Source organism: Puma concolor, chromosome C1, assembly GCF_028749965.1.
Source record: "Puma concolor isolate L17-30 chromosome C1, mPumCon1.1.hap2, whole genome shotgun sequence".
NCBI classification, from domain to species: domain Eukaryota; kingdom Metazoa; phylum Chordata; class Mammalia; order Carnivora; family Felidae; genus Puma; species Puma concolor.
In genome coordinates, this window is record NC_141674.1 from 84,571,216 (window position 1) to 84,592,087 (window position 20,872).

At 39.9% G+C, this 20,872-nt stretch overlaps 1 protein-coding gene across 6 annotated transcripts in view; it reads left to right on the forward strand.

Annotated features, from left to right (window-relative positions):
- Window positions 1–1,795: 1,795 nt before the first annotated feature.
- The window catches only part of SNX7 (sorting nexin 7), a 243,129-nt gene continuing 224,052 nt past the window's right edge, over window positions 1,796–20,872 (forward strand). For 3 of the 6 annotated variants that reach the window (XM_086717644.1, XM_086717646.1, XM_086717647.1), the window contains exon 1: window positions 1,796–2,041. In XM_086717644.1, coding sequence (XP_086573770.1) covers window positions 1,802–2,041 — 240 coding nt within the window. In that variant the 5' untranslated portion in view covers window positions 1,796–1,801. The remainder of the gene's footprint in view (window positions 2,042–20,872) is intronic. The other 3 variants (XM_086717648.1, XM_086717649.1, XM_025927514.2) reach the window with 3 other exon arrangements.

The following is a 20,872-nucleotide window of genomic DNA, read 5'->3' on the forward strand; positions in this document are numbered from 1 at the left end:
ATGCTTTCTGGCAATTGTGTGAGTCACAGTATCCTTAAGAATTTCCTGGTTCAGACTGCAATTAGAAAACCTTGAATCTCGGGGCTCCTGGGTGGCGCAGTCAGTTAAGCGTCCGACTTCAGCCAGGTTACGATCTTGCGGCCCGTGGGTTCGAGCCCCGCGTCGGGCTCTGGGCTGATGGCTCAGAGCCTGGAGCCTGTTTCCGATTCTGTGTCTCCCTCCCTCTCTGCCCCTCCCCCGTTCATGCTCTGTCTCTCTCTGTCCCAAAAATAAATAAACGTTGAAAAAAAAAAAAAGAAAACCTTGAATCTCTCACTAGCCAGAATGAGCTTAGAGAGGAAAAAAATGGCCATTTAATAACGTGTATTCCTTTTAGACCTTGGGATAGAGCCTTTTTTGAGTATATCTGATACTGTGGCTTATTAATAAATAATGTGATCCCTACCCTTGAAATGTTATCATTTACTAAGGAATGTAAGACATTTACATGAAATAAATACAGTCTATAAGATGGCATAAAATTAAATGCTAAACTGGGAACAGGCTGTGTTATTTGGAAAGTCTTCCTGAAAGAGATGGGACTCTAGTTAATTCCTGAAGGATGAGCAGGAAATGGTATTATGGGCACAGGAACCATAAAGTGTAGGAAGAAGACTGTACATTTACAGGGCAGCTGAGCAGCCTGACTGAAGAAGTACAAAGGGAGGTACATTTGAATGGCTAAGTGAGCACATATTAAGGCCTTGTCCCCTAATAAGAAATAGAGAAATTCTCTACTTCTCCCAAATATCTTATATATACCTTTCAATTTTATGAAGTTAAAAATTCTAAACATTGGGTTAAATATTTTGCCAGGAGCCAAGTCTGACCTAGCCTCCTCCTTCACTATGTGCAAACTTACTAGACATTCTTTCCAGGGCAGATGGAGAATAGAGCTGGCTGGGACTGAGGGCAATAAATAATAAAACGTGGAGATGGTCCCAACATACATCAATTTGTATTCAATTTTCCATTGTTTTTGGAACGTATTTTTTAAAAAAATAATAATAGGCAGTCAACAACTAAATTATAGCTTCGCCTTGGCAGCACAAAGTTTGAAGATTATTTCTTGGTGGCAAGGTCCAGTCCTGCTCGCTGTCCTCGGCTCTTAGAAACGTTCCTGCTCATTAACTTCAGGAAGACTTCCAGAAGTAAAGGCACATTGGAAAGTGGCTGAAAATAGTTTTTAAATCCAACTTCCCTGGCTTGACAGCGAGATGACCACACAGTCCGGTCACTGGGTCAAAAATCAATTACAAAAACAGAGGTGCTTTTCAGGTCTTTTATTTTTGCATTAGCCTTAGTTAAAAAACAAACAACAAACAAACAAAAGACTCCAAAACCACAACCAAGAAGAAAGACAACCATTTAAAATACAGGAAATACAGTATGGGCTTTTTCCCTGGGCGGGATGGGCCGGCTGCCTTCCAGCCTCCTTGCGGATTCCCTGAAGTTGATGGTTTGCTATGTCGCTCAAGCCCAAACCCCTGCCCCCGCGGAAACCCACGCTAGGCAGTCCCCGAGTCAGGGCAGTGGGAGGACGCCCCCATCCTAGTTGGGAGTGCTCGCCTTTCCTGCAGCGCACAGCGGCCCTTTCCCCACCCTCGCCAAGGCCAGCGAGCCCCACTCCCGAGTCTCCCGCAGGCCCCAGGCCAGGTGGGGACGATCCGGCCCTGCGCTCGCCCCGGCAGTTCCGCGTCTGCGCAGCGGGCGAGGGGCTGGAGCGGGGCCGGCCGGGGAGGTGCAGGATGCGCGGGAGCCAATGGGCAAGCTCGGGGGAGAGGGGCTGGCAGCCGCGGCGGGCCGGGCGCGCACTCTCGGGATGGAGGGCGAGCGCCTGGCATCTCCGGCGCGCTCCTCCGGCCTCCCGGCTGGGGGCGCCGGTGGGGAAAGCCCGGGGGTCGACGCCCCCCTCCTGGGCAGCAGCGGCTCCTCCACCCTGCTCCAGGCCGAGGTGCTGGATCTGGACGAGGACGAGGACGACCTGGAGGTGTTCAGTAAGGTGAGGGCGGCGGCGGCGGCGCGTCCCGGGAAAGTTCCAAGTCAACTCCAGGAGTTGGCACCGCGGTGTGGCGGCCGCCCCGGCGCGCTGGCGCGTCCCCGGCGGAGGCTCGGAGCTGCAGATGGGTGGGGTCTCCCCCGGCCGCCCAGCCCCGCCAGGCAGCTGGCTGCACCCGGGGCTGCGTCCGGGCCGGGCTCCGAACCAGAGCCGCTCCCTCCTCTGCACTTTGACCTTAGATTCGGCACGGCCTTGGCTTTGCCGCGTCTGCAAAGTTGTGATTTCCCCCCCCCCCGCCCCCCCTTTTTCTCTTTCCCTTTTCTTCTCTGACGCGGACACCTCATCCGGACGGTTTCCGAACCAGGGAGGCAGTAGCCCGAAAAGTGCCCCCGCCCTAGCAGCTTCTTTTCGGGCGCAACCAGCCCCGAACTCTGGGAGAGATTTCATCCTAGTCTAGAGAAATGATTCCTGATTGAGTGTTACTGATTGTGGGTCTCAGGCCGGGGTGACTGACACCCGAGGTGAGTCTCAAGCCCAGCGAGAAGAGGTGGCATGGGAATCCCCTCTTCAGGGAAAATAGTTCCTGGGTCCAACAGGAAGCTCCTCTGTTACGGAGTTGAGGATTTTTCGGCCAGCAACTGCTACCCAACCCACCGCCAGCCGCTTTCGTTTTTCCTTTCCCCGGGGAAATCTAGGACCAAAGGGCCCTCTTAAACTTGTAGTATAGTTGCAGGGAAACTGGTGGTTAGTGGTAGGCTTGTGGCGCTTGTAGACCGGTGGTTGTAATTTCTTTTAGGAAAAGAAAAATACCTTTCTTGCAGGGCTGTTAGAATGTCAACCCAGTTTCTTAACGTTGATGCTGATAGAAGACTTGCGATGACAACAGTGTATTAATTGATAAGTCTGTGAAGTACTTACATGTTAGTTACCTTGAGGTGTTAGGTAAAGCAGCATTCCTAACCACAGCTATATTCTGGGAGAGTGAACTCAAAGTTACCAAGTTGAACAGACTGTGGCCCCAGATAGGGATATGCAAAACTCCTTTCTCCCCTAAGGATTGAATGCAATGGTAGGCACGATTGTATTCTAGATGTTCAGACAGAGAGTATCAGCTTTGTGCTCTTGAGAAAGTTAATTTGACCTTTCAATGTGTTTAAATCCTAAGGCATTGGAATTATTTTATGTACACTTGTAAAAAAAATTAACACTGCCTTTTTATATTCCACACATTCTGTATGTTCAGACCAAGGACAATTGGCCAGTGCTTTGCAATGCCTTCTAAGAAACTATGAGTCTAGGAGTATTGGTGTAGGGCTCTGCATTGTGAAACTTCCAGCATGGGGTAGGGAGAGTGTTGGGAGTGGCAGCTGTGTATCACAATCATCTAGGATTGTTTTGTCCTGTGCTTTCTCTTTCCCCGGATTCTAAGTTTCCCAGCCCCTTCTTAAAAATGCCCCCTTTGTCAGAGGCAGATCTAAGGAGAAGCTATTTGAAATTTAAACTTCAGATGTTCCTTTGCTTTTAGGCCTCTGGAAATGTTGAAAGTTACTGAATTGTTGATGTTCTAGGTTGCACCCAGAAACATTTCTAAGTTAGCATGTCTGGTAAATTGCCTAAAGCTATCTCAGAAGATCTCAGAAGAGATCTCAGAAGAAAGGAATCTAGATCTCGAAGGCTCCAAAGAGCTGTTGAGATTTCTTTTCTCTTTCTAGATGAACATTTGTTTTTTCTTTCTAATTTTGTTCTGTAAGTTTTTTTTTTTATAAGGATGTAAGCTTCAGCTCCATACACCTGGACCCGCCCTACTTGTTAGGGTATAACTACACGTGTAGACACTTAGAAAAAGTTAACCACTTTTGTAGAAGCTGGCTGGCCGCATAGGTTAAGGTAAAGAAAGATAAAGTTTGTTAAAGTCTGAAAACAATACTTGGAAAAATTTTAAGTTAGCTACCTACTTGTATTTCATTTAGTTGAATTTTACAACCATTAACCACAGTTATTTAGACAAGCAGATTTAAGAAAGTCCTCTCCATTGGGCCTGTTGTCTCTACCACTCCCTTTTCATAGCCTGCTCCTCTGTAGAACTCTCCCACTGACCAGTTTACCCTGGGGTGCTTTCAACAATTACTTCTAAAGTATACTGTCATTACCCTTTAGTACTTTGAGATCCACTACTTTCATATTTAGCGTTCATTTCCCTTAGATTATTTGTGAATATGTATCACACTCCCCTCCAGAAGTTTTTTAAAGAGTGGCGTCTTTGGCTTATTATTAATTCTTTTATTCCCACGATGGAAGTGCATGACAAATACATGTTAAATATTTTTTTGTGTAAGATACTGTGCTAAGTATTTGGAAAAAAGAAATACATGATTCAGTTCTTGCTGTCAGTCTTGGAGTCCAGGTGGAAGATGTGACAAGTTCTAAATGGCAACATAAATCAGCAGAGATGGAAAACAAAACAATGTATTGTTCTGAGTTTTCAAGAAATCCAGTGAGGAGAAAATGATACCAAATCTCAAGAGACCATAGGGAATGTAGACGATATTGACTTCAAAGAGTCAATATATATGTTGGAACGTAGGGGAACATGACCAATGATTCAAAAACACAAAAAGGATAAACATTATAATAATAGTGTAATAATAGTGTTAGAGCTGAGCCAAAATGACCTGCAGCCTGCAAAAAAATTTAAAGAGTCCAGTTTCTCTATTTTTTTAAAAAAGTTATTTTTTAAAGAAATAACATATGAAAATAAAATATATAGCCTTTATTTTTGTTAAATACTGTTATATGTAGAAGGAGTAACTGAAACATAGCAAAGGTAGCTAGGTCACAGTGAAAACACTGAGGTACTTACCTGGTACTCAGTAAATGATAGATCTTGTTATTGGTCTTTCTAAAAGGTATTCGGGTCTACAAAATGAGATCTATTATCATCTAAGATAAACTGCCAATTTACAGATGGAATTATCCTCACCACTAGTCATCTTTGAGGGGACATGGATTGTAGGCTGGTGCACCAAAACTAAAAAAAAAAAAAAAAAAAAAAAAAAAAAATCCTTTTTAAATTTTATTTATTATTTTTTCAAAAAAATTTAATGTTTATTTATTTTTGAGAGAGAGTGAGACAGAGTGTGAGCGGGGGAGGGCCAGAGAGAGAGGGAGACACAGAATCTGAAGCAGGCTTCAGGCTCTGAGCTGTCAGCACAGAGCCCAGTGTAGGGCTCGAACCATGAACTGTGAGAACATGACCTGAGCCGAAGTCGGACGCAACCGACTGAGCCACCCAGGCACCCCAAAAACTCTTTTTTTAATGTAATGGGCAAAAATGAAGCTCTGGAAGGTATAGGTAGGCTTAATTTCAGTCTCCAGCAAAGCTATGAGAGCAATAGAACTTTTTAGTATTTTGTTTATAAACACTTTGAAAAGAGAGAGGTGATCTGGTTTTATAAGAAGGATAGAAAATTGTTTTTATGATAAATCAGAAATACAACAATGAGCATGTTTATTTAAACAATGCTTTTGAAAGAATCACTCATTTTTGTGAAAAACGTTCTTTTTGAAAGAATAATAGAATATAGCTTTTGAGACAACCAGTTCCTATGTATATTGGAAATCTGTCAATCCCAACATAGTGATAGAGGGACATAATTATTCTATTCAACAATTCTGTCAGATACATAGAAGAAGATAATGGAAGTTTGGTTGTTAATTCTTCATATTTGTTCCCTGAACTGTCTCTGTTCAGTTATGGCCCTGATAACAATCAGAATTCTCGACAGTGACTGAAATGAAGAATGTTTAACACAAGAACTATTTATAGAATTTGGGGCAGGGTTCAGGAACAAACGAAGGATACTGAGGTAGTTAGAAACTTGCTGAGGCCAAAAAAAAAAAAAAAAAAAAAAAAAAAATCCATTAGCACCTAGCGTTTAATGGGAAGAGGACAGATACAGTGTTGCTGGAATCCGATGAAAGCTGGATCTGTAGAAAAGGGGCCACTTTCACAGGAGCTGTATTTACAGAGAGATGTAGCCAGAAGTGTGCCTCTGCCAGAAATGTGGTGCCAAAGGAAGGAAGAAATAGGCAGTATACTCCTTGAGTTCCTCTCCTCCTGCTATTGGATCTCCTGCTTGTGACCTTCCCTGGGCAAGCCACTCAGGTGATGTTATCTGTAGGGGTTGGCCTCCCAAGCACAGAGTAGATAGATGGTGGAAGCTGGAAGATTGGGGGTGAAAATAAAGAATAACCAGCATAAGACATAGTACAAAAATGTGGCCAGTAGCTTTGGATAAAGATAGCCACATCTCTATCTCCTATCCTGTATGCATCCTATATGCTCTTCTGTGACCTGCCACCTTCCTATCGAGAGATGGGATCTCTGCCCCCTCCTTGAATCTGGGTCGGATTATGACTGCCTGATGATTTAGGTGTGGTGGAGGCGATACTGTGCAGCCCCCAAGGCTAGATTCAAAAAGGCAGTGCAGGTTGTGCTTTATCCAGCGGGACACTGTGCTTTTTGGATCTGATATGTAAGAAATGTCTGTATTTGAAATCCTGGCTCCACGGCTTAATAGCTTTGTTTCCTTGGGCAAATTACTTAGCCTCTCGATGCCTCAGATTCTTCATCTGTAAAATGAGGACTGATAATAAATATGAGAATTAAATGAGTTACTATGTGTAAAGAATTTGTGAATAGTTCCTGCCTTTAGTCAGCACTGTTGACTCTTCAGCAGCTATGCACAGGCACCATAGGATTCTGTTGTCCAAAAAGAACTGCAATAATGGGCATATTCTATATCTGCCTGTCTAAATGTGGCAGCCACTAGCCACATGTGGCTTTTGAGCACTTGAAATGTGACTAGTACATCTAAGGAACTGACCTTTTAATTGTATTTAATTAAAAATAGAAGCTGTAAGGGCGCTTGGGTGGCTCGGTTGGTTGAGTGTCTGACTTCAGCTCAGGTCATAATCTCACAGGCTGTGAGTTGGAGCCCCGCATTGGGCTCTGTGCTGACAGCTCGGATTCTGTGTCTCCCTCTCTTTCTGCCCCTCCCCCACTCACACTCTGTCTCTGTCTCTCTCTCTCTCTCAAAAATAAACAAACATTAAAAAAAGTAAAAAAAAAATAAAAATAGAAGTTGTCGACTGTGGCTAGTGACTATTAGTTTGAGCAGAAGCCTAAACAGATCATTATTTTATTACTGGCTTAACTTATGGTTACTCAAGAAATGTGAATAAATGAGTGAGTAGTTCCCTTGGTGATCTGCACTGAAATATAAAAACAACACACATATTGTACATACATATGCACACACATATGTGCATACATATGTGAGTAATGTGTGAATGTATGAATGTATATGTATGTATAGGTTATGTGTGTACATATAGTGTGCAAGCATCCACGAATATATGTGAATATTTGTGTGTATATGTGTGTGTGCATTCTCAACTGTCTAACTCACTTAAAATCTAGAATGTAGGATTATAGCAGTCAGGTCATGTATTCTCCTTTCCCTGGCCTACATCCTGATCCTGCCTCAGTGGGTCTTACCATTTTGATGGTTAAAAAAAGAGGAACTCATAAAGCAAAGGAAAGTAGCACCGATCTAGGACATTTATTCCTACCGTTACAGGTTCCACCATCTACCATCATAGCCTTCTTACGTGTTAAGTACTCTTATATTCCTCCCAGAGGAGGAAGAATGGTGACTGAAGTAGAAAGGAGCTGAAAAATCCTCAAGTTCTGGGGAGCCTGGGTTGCTCAGTCATTTAAACATCCAACTTTGACTCAGGTCATGATCTCATGGCTCATGAGTTCAAGCCCCGTGTTGGACTCTGTGCTGACAGCTCAGAGCCTGGAGCCTGCTTCAGATTCTGTGTCTCCCTCTCTTTCTGCCCCTTCCCCACTCATACTCCTTCTCCCACTCTCTCTCTCTCTCTCTCTTTCTCTCTCTCTCTCAAAAATAAATAAACATTAAAAAAATCCTCAAATTCTCCTTATGTGTAAGCATATATGGTCAGCAATAGAATGTAAATAAATAAATACATTTTGGAGTAAGTTTAGGGAGACCTTGAATGGGATCATTTTAGGTACAAACCTTCCTAGTGGTTTTCAGTGACTGAAAGAAAGATCAGTTTACACAAATGACATGATATTGAATCTAAACAGACACCATATTTTCAAGGTCGTAGGGAGTATTAGTTGTAGTCTGTAATCTGAATTGTCCATGCCACTTCCGAAGTTTCATTCCATTCTCTGTATTTTAAAGGGAAATCAATGTCTCTATCAGAAATTGGCAGAGGGATATATTATCTCATCCAGATGCCAGTGCCCTGTTATTGATTCTTTGGAATGCTGTATTGAGACTGAGCCTGAGATCTTGTTTGGGCTGTTAGCAGACAGAGGGCTTGGATCCATCTACACTATCTTACACTAGCATGAGCATTGGGGAAGGCTGCCCCAGCAAGTCTTGACACACATGTGCCATTGTGAAGGAGAATAAACAAAGGGGTTTCACTGAGGCTGTGTTTTGACATATGAAGAAAGGCTAAGAAAGAACAAAAAGTAGTTTAGCTTGGAAAAGACTTTGGTTAATTCTTTCTGAAGAGTTGTTATGATCTAGGTTGGTTAGATGATTGTAGTTTTGAAGGGTGAAACTAGAACTGCTAGGTCAAAAATATGAGGAGACAAGTTTTAGGTTCATTTATGGATGAATTTTCTTTTTTTAATGTTTATTATTTTGTGAGAGAGAGAGTGCGAGCGAGCAAGTAGGGGAGGGGCAGAGAGAGGGGGGGAGAGAGAGAATCCCAAGTAGGCTCTGCACAGACAGCAGAGAGCCTAATGCAGGGTTCAAACTCCAGAACCTTGAGATTATGACCTGAGCCGAAGTTGGATGTTTATCCAACTGAGCCACCTCGGCACTCCAATAGAAGGATTTTCTAATTGAAGTTTCCAAAATGAAAAGGGATTACTCAGCATGGTCATGAATTCTGCCACTAAAAAAGTTTTAGCACAAGCTGGATGACTAACTGTCCCAGAGGAGAGGAGGGTGTGACAATCGGACCATCCCTTTCCACTATTAAGAGGCTGTTACAAATGGAATTTTAACTTACTAAATTCAATGGCAAGAGCAGTGGAAAGTCTTAATTAGATGATCCTACTCCTCTCTTCAACCTAATTCCCAAATCAAACTATGTTCTGTCACTACCTAGTTTTTATATCTCTCTTCCCACATTGGTTATTGTTTCCATTTAATTCTCTGCTAGTGATGTGACAATTTCTTAAATAGCCCAGATAAAATACTTAGCATTACCTTCTACTTACCCTTTCATTCATTCTCCATGTCCCGACATATGTAAAAAGTCCCCATCAGTTTTATCTTCTTGCTATCTCTGGAATCAGTGCCTTCTTTCTGTTCCCACTGCTACAAGCAGAGTTGTTCTACAGCTACTTCTGAGAACTGCTGAGGTAGTTTCATAAAGTCTGAGTCTTCTCATCTTCTGCCTCTAGTCTATCCCACATGCTCACAAGTATGCTGATGTTTCCTGAGCACACATTTTGCCACTCGAGGGGCTTGATCAGGCTGCACGCTGGCTCTCCTGCCTCCAGATTGTGTCCTCTACAGCCTTACTACTCAAGAGTCTATGAATCTATCACATCACCTGGGCGCTCCTTAGAAATGCAGTCACAGAACCCACTTTCCAGGCCAAATGAATCAATCTATAGGTTTCCAGGACTCCCCAGTGATTTGTTTGCACCTTACAATTTGAAAAGTACTGATCTAGAAGCACTGATGTAGGTTGTTTCACTTTGTTTCACAAATTCCTTTGTGTTTTTTATGGCCTAATGTGAAGTTATCTCTTACCTAAGAGTTTCTTCATTCTTCAGCTAGAATTAATTTCTTCACTGTGTGCTTCCCATAATACTGTTTTCAATCTCGTAATACTACATTGTCTTATGAAGAGGTATTTATTTCTTATCTGTAAAATTTTGATTGCTTGTTTGTCTCCAATAGATTACAATTCTTGATGGTAAGGGAATAAGAACTTTAAATATTTATGGGATAAATATGTTAATGAATGATATGGCCTGTGACTTTTTTCCCCTGTGTATAGACCCAGTTATTACAGTAATTTGCCAATGATCTGTTTTCAGTAAATTCAGTTTGTATTGTGTTGGTCTTTCCTATCAGGATACTAAACCAAATAGAATTAAAAAAAATTGGTCTTAATAAATGGTCAGTAAATATCATTGCTGGATGACACAGAGCTATGTTAAGTGTCACTCCTGGACAAAATATACTGTTTAGATTGTATTAGAAGAAATAAACACAAAGCAAACAAAACAAAACCAAAAACCCAAGGGAATCATTTAGGAACCTTCTTTTACCTGGAAAAATAATTTTTTTTTAAAGCCAGTAGCACCTATCTCAATCAGGAAGCTCAGTTGCAAGCAATGGAAACTAATTATGGCAAGAAGGAATGAAATGGTGAATATTAGCTGGCTCACAGAGTAGATTTGAAGGCTGGAAATGCAGGTGCAGAAAGGGATAGGCACCAGCAGAAACTATAGTCAATGTTATATTTGGAAAAGGGACTGGATGTTGTATAGCCAAAAGATAAAAATCCATGGGAACCTTTAGCAAAGGTTTTTATGCAGACAACAGTATTTATTTATTTATTGGTCCATGACAATGGGGAGTATTAAAAATATTTTTGGAAAATGATTTCAAAAGTCTCCAGATTTGAATGGAATATACTCTAAAAAGTATACTTTATTGAGTTCTTATTTTTAAAGGTTTTTATACTTTTTTAGTAATCTCTACACCTAATGTGGGGCTCGATCATGACCCTGAGATCAGGAGTCCCATGCCTTTCCAGCTGAGCCAGCCTGGCGCCCCTACTGTATTGAGTTTTAAAGGTGGAATTTTATTTCTGTATCCTTGAGGTTCTGAGAGGATATTCTAATATAACTCTGCACTGATAACCTGCTACAGTTTTACAAATGAGTGTGATCAAAAAAACCAGATTCAATAGCTCTCGGTTGTAGTGTTCAAAATTTATTTTATTCTTGTATTTATTTGTATCCCACACTTTCCAAAGAGGACAGAAGAGGCTGTAATAAGACTAATTGTGAAGTTAAAATAAACTTTTACAGTTACTCCCTTTAGGAATGCATGTTAAAGTTTTCTCAATAAACAAGTGAAAATTTATATGCTTGAAAGATTTTCTGATTTAAATGGAATATTGTAGTAGCTCTGGAACTGCATATACCAATCATGCTGGATAACACAATGTTGATACCTATAGTGCTAATAAAAAAGGATAGAGTCAGGAAATCAAATTTATTAGCAAATACTGATATAAAAAAATCAGTAAAATGCACTTATGATAAAACAGAAGGTTAAACCAGTAGTTTTAAAAATCAAAACTGAAATAATTATATATTTATATATAATGCACATATGTATGTATAATTATATATATATATACAAGTGTGTATGTGTGTGTGTATATATATGTATATATATATATATATATACACACACATATGTTTGTTTTACTTTGAGAAATGCTTTGGTATAACATACTCTTTGTGATTGTTTTTAAACTAACTTCAGTGAGGTATAATTTATATACTATAAACTTCATCCAGAGGTGAATGATTTTTTTTAATTAAATTTAATGAGTTGTACAATCATCACTGCAAACCGGTTTTAGACCACTTTTATATTCCCCCCCACCACCAAATCCATCACATCATTTACAATTAATCTCTGTTTTTACTCCCAGTCATAGACAAGCACTAATCTACTATTTTCTGTCTCTAGAGATTTGTCTTTTCAGGAAATTTCATATAAATTGAATCAGGCAATATGTGGTCTTTTGTCTCTGTTCTCTTTCATTTAGCATAATACTTTTAGGTTCATTTTCTTGTAATTTTATTATTTTTTAGTCATGGCTTTAATTTTTTGGTAGAAGAAATAAAATTTCTATTTTAAAATGAAAAAGGTTAGGGGTGCCTGGGTGGCTCAGTCAGTTGAGCATCTGACTTCGGCTCAGGTCATGATCTCACAGTTGGTGAGTTCAAGTCCCACGTCAGGCTCTGTGCTGATGGCTTGGAGCCTGGAGCCTGCTTCAGATTCTGTGTCTCCCTCTCTCTCTCCCCCTCCCCCACTCACACTCTGTCTCTCTCTGTCTCAAAAATAAAGTAAACATTTAAAAAAATGAAAAAGGTTAATCATTTACAATAAAACATTAGAAAGAGAAATTCTACTTAATATTGAAAGCCTTATTATGTGTGACCAAAAGCAAATGGCAAACTCTTGGTATAGGAATCTTCAAAATTGGGGGAAAAAAAATCCCTAATTTGTTCTTTGGTACTAACTCTGAGAAAGTTAAGCGTGTGTATGTACATACATACATATATGCATACATACATAAATGCATTTTTATATATTTAATTGAACACTGAATGATTATTTTCATCAACTTTCACTAGTTATGCTGTAGTACAGGCCACAAGATCTCAGTGGCTTGCTTATAATAAAAGCTTATTTCTTTCTCGTAAACCTGTCAACTGTAACTGAACTGTGAGTCTGTTCCAAGTTTTGAGTCTGTTACACGTCTTCTTCATTTAGGGATCAAGACTGAAGGAGAGACTCCTAACTGGGACATGACATTCCTCTGGCAGAGGGAAAAGAATATGAGTGCTGGTGGAAATAGGCAATGGCTTTCAAATCTGCCCAGATATATGCCATTATCCAAATAAGTCACTGATCAAATCCATTGCGGTGGGAAACTAATCCTTCCATAGGAGGTGCTGAAAGTCACCTGGCAGTTGACTAGGAGATATAATCTTCTCATAGGAAGACAGAGGGTCACTGGGAACAATCATATCATCTCCCACAATGGTCTTGTGACAAAGTTATAGGCAAATGGCATTTTGGACCTCTCTGAATAAGTAAAACCATTTTTTTCTATAGGTATTAAATACAAAAAAGAAAATTGTCCACTAGGTAAGAAATTATCCAGTCATTAGTCCAATCAGCTAATGCTTATGATAGTCTCAAGCCCATATGGATCCTTAAAAACCTCTAGTTGTACAACAGATTTCTTGCTTTGGACAATGAATGTGGAACATTCATTTATCGTGGAGTTCTCCCATCCTGTTTTTCAAGACCTGTAGAATGAGGATGTGAATACTTAATAATTCTGAGGCAGTTCATGTTAAGATGAGTTTTGTTGTTTATACCTTCAAAGCTATTTGCTTTGTTGCAGCCATTTGCCACCTTTCTGATCCTCCCGCATTCTGAGTTCTTTCCTGTCATAGACTTCATTGGTTTTCCAGACCAGAATCCGTTTCCCTCAGTGTTTTTCATGATTGGCTCCTTTTCAACATTACCTCCTTAAAGACACTTTCCCTTATAGCTCTGTCAAGAGCATCCCCCTTGCTCCCTGCCTTTAACTCCTTAACCCCAGCAACCCACCCTACTTTTTTTGGGGAATTTACTCCCTTGTTTATCAATACCTACTCATATCTGGATTTTCTTGTTTTTTCTCTATCTTTACTTATTATCTCCAACCCTCCCACTTAACTAAAGTGTAAACTTCATAAGAGCCTCAGAAGCATGCCAGTCTTGGCTGCTGTTACAGCCCCAATCCAGTGCCTGACACATGCTTGACATTCAGTGAACATTTGTAGAATGAAGTAAAGCTGCTATACCGGGTGCTTTTTGTGTGCGCACATGTGCTGGAAGTGATGGTTGAGCCTTGGCTCTGCCAGTTGAGATCAGCGATTTATTATCATCCCTTGTGGTTGATAAACTTATGATTTATAAAATGCAGATGATGATAATTGCACTGACTTCCATCATGTTATTGAGATGATGAAATGAAATAGAGTAAGTATATGGTGCAAAGGCACAGTCGCTGTCCTGTATTTGCTATTTAGAAAATTTCAGTATTTGCTATTATGGTATATAAATATAAGATTAATGTTTTTAAGTTTTATAAGCATCTATTTTGCACTTGTAATGAGATCTTCAGAGACTCACACACGTATTTGTTCCTGTACATTTTTTAGTTACTATTGAGAGTGCTACTGGAATTCTGGTATTGTCTTTTTTTTTTTTTAATTCTTTTTTTCTTAATGTTTTTATTTATTTTTGAGACAGAGAGAGACAGAGCATGAGCAGGGGAGGGCCAGAGAGAGAGGGAGACACAGAATCTGAAGCAGGTTCCAGGCTCCGAGCTATTAGCACAGAGCCCGATGCGGCGCTCGAACTCAAAGACTGTGAGATCATGACCTGAGCCGAAGTCAGATGCTCAACCGACTGAGCCACCCAGGCGCCCCTGGTATTGTCTTTTAAATGCTTTATTACAGGCTTACTCATTTTATTGCTCTTTCCTTTACTGCAGGCTTTGCAAATATGGCATTTTTTACAGATTGAAGGTTTGTGGTAACCCTGTGTCGAGCAAATCTGTTGGCACCATTTCCCAACGGTATTTGCTCACTTTGTGTCTCTGTGTCACATTTTGGAAATTCTTGCCACATTTCAGTTTTTAGCTATTATTATATTTGTTAATGGTGACTGTGATCAGTGATGTTTGATGTTGTTATTGTCATTTTTTGTGGGGTGCCACAAACTGCAACCATATGAGACGGCAAACTTAATACATAAATGTTGTGTGTGTTCTGGCTCCTCCACTGACGAGTCATTACCCTGTTGCTGTCCCCTCTCCTTGAGCTTCCCTATTTCCTGAGGCACAACAATATTGAAATTAGGCCAATTAATAACCCTACAGTAGCCTCTAAATGTTCAAGTGAAAGGAAGAGGCACATGGCTCTCGCTTTAAATGAAAAGCTAGAAATGATTAAGCTTAGTGAGGAAGGCATGTTGAAAGTCGAGATATTCCAAAAGCTTTGCCTCTTGCACCAAGAGCCAAGTTGTGAATGCAAAGGAAAAGTTCTTGGAGGAAATTAAAAGTGCTACTCCAGTGATCACACTAATGATAAGAAAATGAAACATCTTTATTACTCATATGGAGAAAGTTTCAGTGGTCTGGACAGAAGATCAAACCAGCCACAATATTTCCTTAAGCCAAATCCTAATCCAGAGCAAAGCTTTAACGCTCTTCAACTCTGTGAAGACTGAGAGAGATGAGGAAGCTACAGAAGAAAAGTTTGAAGCCAGCAGAGATAAGTTCATGAGGTTTAAGGAAATAACCCATCTCCATAACATCAAAGTCAAGGTGAAGGAACAAGTGCTGATGTAGAAGCTGCAGCAAAGTATCCAGAAAGTCTAGTAAAGATAATTAATGAAGGTGGCTGTATTAAACAACATATTTTCAATGTAGAACAAACAAGTTTCTATTGGAAGAAGATGCAATGTACAACTTTCATAGCTATAGACAGGAGAAGTCAATGCCAGGCTTTATAGCTTCAAAAGACAGGCTGACTGTCTTGTTAGGGGCTACTGCTGCTGGTGACTTTAAGTTGAAGCCAGTGCTCATTGACTATTCTGAAAATCCTAGAGCCCTTAAGAATTATAAATCTACTCTGTGCTCGATAAATGGAACAATAAAGCCTGGATGATAGCACATCTGTTTACAACCTGGTTTACAGAATATTTTAAGTCCACTGTTGAGACCTCCTGCTCAGGAAAAAAAAAAAAGAGTCTTTTCAAAATATCGCTGCTCATTGACAATGCACCTGGTCACCCAAGATCTCTGATGGAGATGGACAATGAGATTAATATTTTCACGCCTGTTAACACAACATCCATTCCGCAGCCCATGGATCAAGGAGTAATTTCAACTCCTTAAGTCTTACCATTTAAGAAATATGATTCATAAGGCCATAGCTGCCATAGTGATTTTTCTGATGGATCTGATGGCAAAGTAAATTGAAAACCTTCTGGGAAGGATTCACCATTCTAGATGCCATTAAGAACACTTGTATTCATGGGAAGAGGTCATGATATCAACATGAGCAGGAGTTTGGAAGAAGCAGATTCCAGCCCTCCTGGATGACTGGGAGGGGCTCGGGACTTCCGTGGAGGAAGTAACTGCAGGTGTGGTGGAAATAGCAAGAGAACTAGAAGTGAAGCCTGAATATGTGACTGAATGGCTGCAATCTCATGATAAAACTTTCACAGATGAGGAGCTGCTGCTTATGGAAGAGCAAAGAAAGTGGTTTCTTGAGATGGAAACTACTCCTGCTGAAGATGCTGTGAAGATTGTTGAAATGATAGCAAAGTATTCAGGATATGACTCAACTTAGTAAATAAAGCAGCAGCAGCAGGGTTTGAGAAGACTGATTCCCATTTCAAAAGAAGTTCTACTGTGGGTAAAATGCTATCAAACAGCATCCCATGCTAAGAAGAAATCGTTCATGAAAGGAAGATCCAATTGATGAGGCAAACTTCACTGTTGTCTTATTTTATGAAATTGCCGCAGCCACCCCATCCTTCAGCAGCCACCCTGATAGGTCAGCAGCCATCAACATCAAGGCAAGGCTCTCCACCAGCAAAAAGATTATAATTCACTAAAAGCTCTGATGATGGTTAACATTTTTTAGCAAGGAAGGGTTTTGTAATTAAAGTATGTACTGTACATTTTCTAGACATAATGCTATTGCACACTTAATAAACTACAGTTTTGTGCAAACATAGCTTTTATATGCTCTGGGAACCACAAAATTCATTTGATTCACTTTATTGCAATATTCCCTTTATTGTGGTTGCCTGGAACCGAAACCTCAATATCTCTGAAGTGTGCCTGTGTGTGTATAGCTCCCCGTTTGAGTAATTCATGATAAATAGTATTAGTCATGTTATTTCAGGGGATAAGAATATTCTTGGTACAGGTGTTTTAACTGTCTACTGGTTTTCTTGATACATTATAAGCATAGATTAAGTCTCTTCAGGAATGCCCTTAAGGTTGTTGATGTGGCTAGGTAACGAGGCAATTCAGCCTTTTCTCTGGAAACTATTTATAAAGATGGAGCTTTGGTGTAGGGGAGTAGTTTTAATTTAGTGTATGCCAGAATCCGTCCTGGTCATGCCTATTAAGTGTACAGTCAATTGATAATGCTGTACCTTTTTTTTTTTTATTACATTCCTGAGTTGAATCTGCAGTGTTATCTGCCCATAGGACATATTTTCAACTTCTTCAAGGAATTCTGGTTAGAATAATTCTTTTTCCTGGCTTGCTCCACTTCTGCTGAGTCATCACTGAATCCATAATAGGTAGTTCGCTGATACTGTGTTTAGTATGTTATCCAGTACCCCAAACTTATTTTAAGACAAGTTTAGGAGACCTTTGTCATTTGTGGATTTAACATTAGTGGCTTTAAATGGCTTCAGCATGCAGTAATATGACATATTGGTAAGGCACACATACAGGTACACCAGTGGTTTGGAGGACACACGTAGTGAGGGAGCCTCGCCTTTCAGCCTTATCATCTTACGTGTTATTTATTTGTCCTTGCTTATATATGCAGTATTCTTTATGAGGTGAGTAAAGACAGTAAGTTTGTGTGTGTGTGTGTGTGTGTGTGTCTGAGTGTAAAGAATATATCCTTATTCTATTTGGACACACCTTTTTAAATGAATTTTATTATGGAGTATTTTCATGCATGCAAAAGTATATACAGCTCTTCTTCATTTACATTGGTGTTTCATCCTGGAAAACCCATCGTAAATTGAAAGTAGTATAAGTTAAAAATGTATTTAATACACCTAACCTACCAAACATCATAGCTAGCCTAGCTTACCTTAAACATGCTCAGAATATTTACATTAGCCTACAGTTGGGCAAAATCATCTAACACAAAGCCTATTTTATAATAAAGTGGTGAATATCTCATTGACCTGAGATAATGAATTTGTTGAATACTGTCCTGAAAGTGAAAAACAGATTGGTTGTATGGGTACAGCATGGTTGTAAGTATATTGACTATTTACCTTTGTGATGATATGGCTAACTGGGACGCTGCTGTCCAGCAACCTGAGAGTATCATACTGCACACATATCACTAGCCCAAGAAAAGATCAAAATTCAACACCAAAGTATGGTTTCTACTAAACATGTATTCCTTTCTCACCATTGTAAAATTACAAATCATAAGTATTGCTATCTGGTTAAAAATAGGTGCGGGGGGGAGGAGCTGAGTAATGGAACATACTCTAAAGGGTTGTGGTAAGGTTTACATAAGATAATTTGTATAAAACTTTCAAGCAAGTGATGTGTATAACACATTGATTCATATTTTTTAATCCTCTCCTTAATCTTCTATGATCTAAGGTGAGATATGACCTCTCTGACTTACTAGAAACTCTTTTTTTAAGTACACTACATTTTGGGGGAGGTGGACTGATAACAAATAACATCATTTGTTATGTCAAATAAAATGATTTGAAAAATTTCTATGGTTAGAATATAGCTTTGTAGTGCACAAAACCTGAGGAAGTCCAAGTACATTCAAGGCAACACTGTTAGAAAATAGAAATGCTAGAAACAGAAAAATGGATAAATAAATTATGGTATATGCATACAAGGGTATATATACTACATAGCCCTGGAAATTATGTCAAACAAGATTAGAGTGTTGTATGCCCCTTTATAGAACACGACACAGGCTGGCTTTTCCCCCAATCACATTTTCAACAGTGTTCCACAGAAGGCCTTTCTGATTTTTTATTATTATTATAAGCAGGCAGATTGGAAGGAGCTGTAAACCAAAACACAGCTGGTAAGTCTAAATTTAGGCCCATCAGGATGAGTGTCCCTCATAACACAGTTTCTCAAACTCCTTCCACTTTAAGTTGCTTTTTTACCAGATGTCTCTTGGTGTGCGTGTTTCTTGCGCATCAGCAAATTTTATTTGCATGGCCTTTTCATGCCATGATTCCGATTTATCACACTTCTCACATTGATTTTTTTCCCTCTACTTGTAAAAAGAAAATAGCTGTTTGTGCACAGATGGTGGATAGGATTTAGTATTATCAGAGTAATTCATGTTATATTTATGAGATGTTCCCAAGTAGCCTTTTACTGAGAGATAGGAAGGACAACTCTTAGGAAGGTCATATCTAACCTTTTAACCTGTTTCTTTAGTATTTATCTCCTGAGTATTCAAATATTGGCAAGCCATTGTTTATTTTAAATTTCAGCTATATATTTTATTTATTTCAGTAGTAGAACTTTGAAACCATCTGAGAGCATTAAAGGAGAGAGGCAAAAACGTTTCTCAGAAATTATTGGAGTTGCTTGTTAACCTGTAAGAAAATGAGTGAATGGAGCAAGGATGAACTACTGTAATCATCACTCCTTCCTTCTTTTCTACCCTTGCTTCCTTCCTTAGATCTTTATTGTGTACGACTCTATGTATAGAAATGCTGTCAGTTTGCTAGGCTGCCATAACAGAGTACATAGATTAGGTATCTGAAATAAGAGACGTTTATTTTTTTCACAGTTCTGGAACCTAGAAGTCTGGAATCAAGGTGTCAAGGGGGTTGGTTCCTTTTGAGGGCGATGAGGGAAGGATCTGTTCCAGGCCTCTCAACCTGACTTGTAGATGGCTGTCTTCTCCTTGTGTTCCTTAACATTGTCTTCCCTCTGTACATGTCTCTGTGTCCAAATTTGTCCTTCTTATAAAGACACTGGTTATATTGCATCAGGACCCACCCCAATGACCACATTTTGACTTGATATCCCCTATGAAGACCCTGTCTCCAAATAAGGTCACATTCTGAGGTATGGGGTGTTAGGTCAATTTTGGAAGAACACAATTTGACCTATAACCAATGCTTATAATAAACCAAAAGTAGGGGTGCCTGGGTGGCTCAGTGAGTTAAGCATCCATATCTTTGTTTCAGCTCATGATCTCACAGTTCGTGGGTTGGAAACCCCGTCGGGCTCTTTGCTGGCAGTGCAGAACCTGCTTGGGATTCTCTCTTTCCTCTCTATGCCCCTTCCCCCACTCACGGGCATGCACTCACGCTCTTTCTCTCTTTCTCTGAAAAATAAACAAACTTCAAAAAAAAAAAAGTAACAACAAGGAAAACTTATACTTAGTTGGTAAGTGATCGTGTCAATACATTTCAATATCATGTTAACACAATTCTAACTAATGTCTGTTTATTTCAGTAAAGTCATTTAAGTGGTTTCTCTTTAGATGGATGTGTTGGTTTGGAGTAAGGGTAAAAGACAGTGACTTCTTGCAATAATTTGGCTTCACTATTATACATGTTCACATCTCACCCTGAAATCATCCCAATATTTTTGGGGTATGTGTGCATGCACGTGTGTGTTTTCACTATGCTAGCTGTAAGAAAGATATTCAATGTTACTTAAGAAGTAGAGGGGCGCCTGGGTGGCGCAGTCAGTTAAGCGTCTGACTTCAGCCAGGTCACGATCTCGCGGTCCGTGAGTTTGAGCCCCGCGTCGGGCTCTGGGCTGATGGCTCAGAGCCTGGAGCCTGTTTCCGATTCTGTGTCTCCCTCTCTCTCTGCCCCTCTGCCGTTCATGCTCTGTCTCTCTCTGTCCCAAAAATAAATAAATAAACGTTGAAAAAAAAAAATTTAAGAAGTAGAGAATTATCACACAGATAAGTTCCTTCTGCTTTTATCTCTTGAGGAAAGAAAATGAAATTATGTACTTTCATTGTCCAAAACATCATAAGATAATGGACATCTATCTAAATGCTAAGAATAAATGAATGTATAAATAAAGTTTGGGGGTGGGGGTGGGGAGAGAGAAAGAGATAGCTAACAGGAGAAAGGAGCCCACATTATTGTGGGGGCGAGACCTTTGTTTATA